The sequence below is a fragment of the Artemia franciscana genome, unplaced genomic scaffold, assembly GCF_032884065.1.
Source record: "Artemia franciscana unplaced genomic scaffold, ASM3288406v1 PGA_scaffold_1178, whole genome shotgun sequence".
Classification (NCBI taxonomy): domain Eukaryota; kingdom Metazoa; phylum Arthropoda; class Branchiopoda; order Anostraca; family Artemiidae; genus Artemia; species Artemia franciscana.
The window spans coordinates 61,091-64,375 of record NW_027062616.1 but is presented as its reverse complement, the minus strand read 5'-3'; the positions used below and the strand labels follow the sequence as shown (position 1 = coordinate 64,375).

Genomic DNA, 3,285 nt, shown 5'->3' with positions numbered 1-3,285 from the left:
TTCTCTTCATTTCTCATCCTGGTCACGGGATGAATTACAACATGGAGATGAGCCGGTGAGGAAGTTCAATTCAAGCCTTCACATGGTTGGCAACCTGAGCCTTCTCCTGCTTGGCAACCTCAACCGCTTGAATTATTGGGAGAAGATTGTTTTCGCGAGGTTCAACGCCAGGAACGACGGCTACGTTATGACGTTTAAAGAAGAAAGGAATGGGCGCGCAATCAGAATAAGGAAAGGAGGGGAAAACGTCGTCGCTACCCAAAAATAAATGTATATTTCTTTGACAATGTGTGTAAGATTTATTACAGGCAGTTAAAAATTACTCTTCATCTGAGAAAAATCAGGAATTATTACTAAGATTTAAAGAAAAAATAAGAGAATATAAAAGGTTGATAAAAAAAATGACAGAAGCTTAGAGAAGAACAGGAGGAGTTGGAATAAGCTTTCAATCTAGGTATTATAAAAGATTTCTGGTCAAAAATGAAATCAAAAATGTTGATAACAGAAACCCTATCAGATAACCCTGCGCCGATACTGGGTCAATTTATTTAAACAGTATAGAATGCATAGAATTAAGCAATGAAAATTGGAGCGATTTTTTGTTGTTCCCTATGAGAGAAAAGGATTATGATTTGGCAAGAGAATTTTGTCAGAAGAATTAGGACAGTTGTTAGGAATATGAAAGGAAGATCTGGACCAAGAGCTGATGGAATACAAGCAATTTTGATACAGAGGTCACCTAATGTGATATTGCCTGTGTTAGTTTACTTATAGAATAGAATTATTAGTATTGGAGTATGGTCTTCTACATGGAGAACATCAATAATGGTACCTACATTTAAAGGGAGGAGTCCCAGGGATCTGAGAGTTAAAGGCTGATAGCGTTAGCTCCTATATTTAGCAAAACCTTTGAGAAATCTAGGACAAATGGTCACCATAATTTATTGAATAATGCAAATCTAATTATTAATCAGTTCCAGGAACTCTTGGAAATTAAGAAAAAAATACTAATTTCTGAACTTGACCTTATTTCTAACATCATAGAAGAATTTGAGCTTAATATTATTAATCCTAGTAAAAAAAGGGCCATTTTACCTATAGTGGGGCAGATCAGTGAAGTTCTACTTGGTTTAAGTTCTACAAGCACTGTGGAAAAATTATCTGACAAATTAGAAGAATTAAGTAATGACCAAGAAAAGGGCTATTATACCTTTAAAAGTTTCCACATCTTCATCAAGGTTAACATTTTCAAAATTTAATCCCTTTTCTCTAAGAATATTCAGCATATCTCCCACGTGAACTTTAAGCAGCAAAGCCGTATTTTTAAGCCTTTCTACGCTAAGAAAGAAAATGAGTTTGTGGTTTCCACTCGATCCAGTTCCAAGTTCGCTCAGATATTGGAAGCCTATGCCTCTTCAAACAAAAGATTGTTGGCCATCTAATGATAAAGTCGATTCCTTAGCCGACATTCCAAAATCAAGGAATACACTAATTATTAGCATAAATTTCATCGTAAAACAATTCATCGGAAAAAAGACACGTTTAAATGCTAAAGACCTTCAGCTTAAAATAAAGACTGTCACTAATTTAGTAGCGTTATAGATAGAATAAACCAGGTACTTTACTCTTAGAAGGTAATTGTATAATTAGGCTACTAAAATTGCAGGATTGGCTACATCATATAAAAAAAATATATATAAGCCATCGATGCTTATTCTGAAATTTTTAGATTGAGAATTCAACCATCTAATGATTTTAGGGTCCCAAATTGTTGACCTTAAAATATGACACATTTATACTTTCCCTTTCAATTACACGTTTTTAGCTATTTTAATTTTCTTAAGGAATAAAAGGGATTTTCTTCGCGTTTTGCTTTAATTTGATCTACCTTTATCTTAACCTTTGAAGTCGGGGATGACAACATAATTTCACTTTCTTTAGCTGTAGGAATAGTTTTAGAACATTCACCTTCAGAGGATGTGGACTCTCCTGTTATACGTGAAACTTCAGCACTAGGAGTACTTGAAAAGACATTAGTGTTTTCTATTTCGAAAACATTTTCAGGCTCAATTAAATTATTTTGTGTTTCATAAATTATCGTTCTTTTGTGCATATCGACGCTTTGAGATAAACGAAAAGAGTCTTCTTCAGTAAGAGAAGGGGCTTTTTTGGATTTTGCAATATCTGAGCTAGGAAGGGGTAAGTTATCATTTAGTATAACATGAGTGCTTGGTTCGCAAGACCTAAGGTCATATGGTCTATTTTCTGTGTCCTCTAGGGAGCAAACATCACAGTTAGGGTTCATTTCATCATTTTTTTTTCTATATATTGGTTAATCTCTTTCTGGTAATTCTTGGAAAATTGAGGATTATGTTTCAAAAACAATTTCATGGTTGACTCTTTTAAGGAGCCTAGCATTTGAGGTTCTTTTTCTTAATTCAACTGGATTTAAAGAAGCCAAATAGAAATCATTTTTATGCACTTTGGATAATACCACATACGGTCCACGAAAAGAATAATTGGTGGATTTTCTACCAACTGAAGTTGTATCACGGCAATATAGAATATCTCCAGAGGCAATAAATGTCAGTTTTGAATCTTCATTATACTGAATCGCCTGTTTGGACCTTTGAATTTTAATCTCATTTAAGCACGTTTGGTGAATTTCACAGATATTTTGTATTAATCGTGTAACGTATGAATCATAGCCATCAAAATAATTTAAGTTTGTCGGTTTGTTGAATTGTAAATCTGCCAAAGATTTTCCACTGAATCCATGCACAATGGTAAAGCTAGAAAATTTTCGAACAGTATTTAGAGAAGAGTTCATACTTAACATTATAAGGGGAATCTTTTCATCCCAATCCACCTGAGTTAATTTATCACATGAATGAGACAGAATTTTCTTCCATATTTTAACTTTATTCTCGCTAGCTCCGTTGCACTGTGGATTATAGGGGCTACTATAAATTTTCTTACAATTAATTTCGGAAAACATCTTCTTTATTTCTATATTGTCAAAATTTGAACCATGATCAGTTAAAAACAGCCTCAGGTAGACCATATTAAGCAATAATATTTTCCCAGAGAAATTTTAGTGTTTTCTGTATTCATAGCGGGTATACACTTTAATACTACTAGACTACTAAAAAAAATCCACTCCAGCTAGAACGTATCGATTCCCAGAGCTTGTAATCGGAAAAGGACCAGCACCGTCTAGTGCCCAGACCAAAAATGGCATTTCAGGAACAATATTTTTCCCAAGTGGTGGTTTGATTTTTTTCG

The 3,285-nt window shown here is 34.0% G+C and overlaps 1 protein-coding gene across 1 annotated transcript; it reads right to left on the bottom strand.

The window, feature by feature from the left end:
- Nucleotides 1-2,368: 2,368 nt before the first annotated feature.
- Nucleotides 2,369-3,064, bottom strand: LOC136041174 (uncharacterized). The gene has a single exon (XM_065725703.1). The coding sequence runs from the start codon at nt 3,062-3,064 to the stop codon at nt 2,369-2,371; it is 696 nt and encodes a 231-aa protein (XP_065581775.1).
- Between the last annotated feature and the right edge of the window lie 221 nt (nt 3,065-3,285).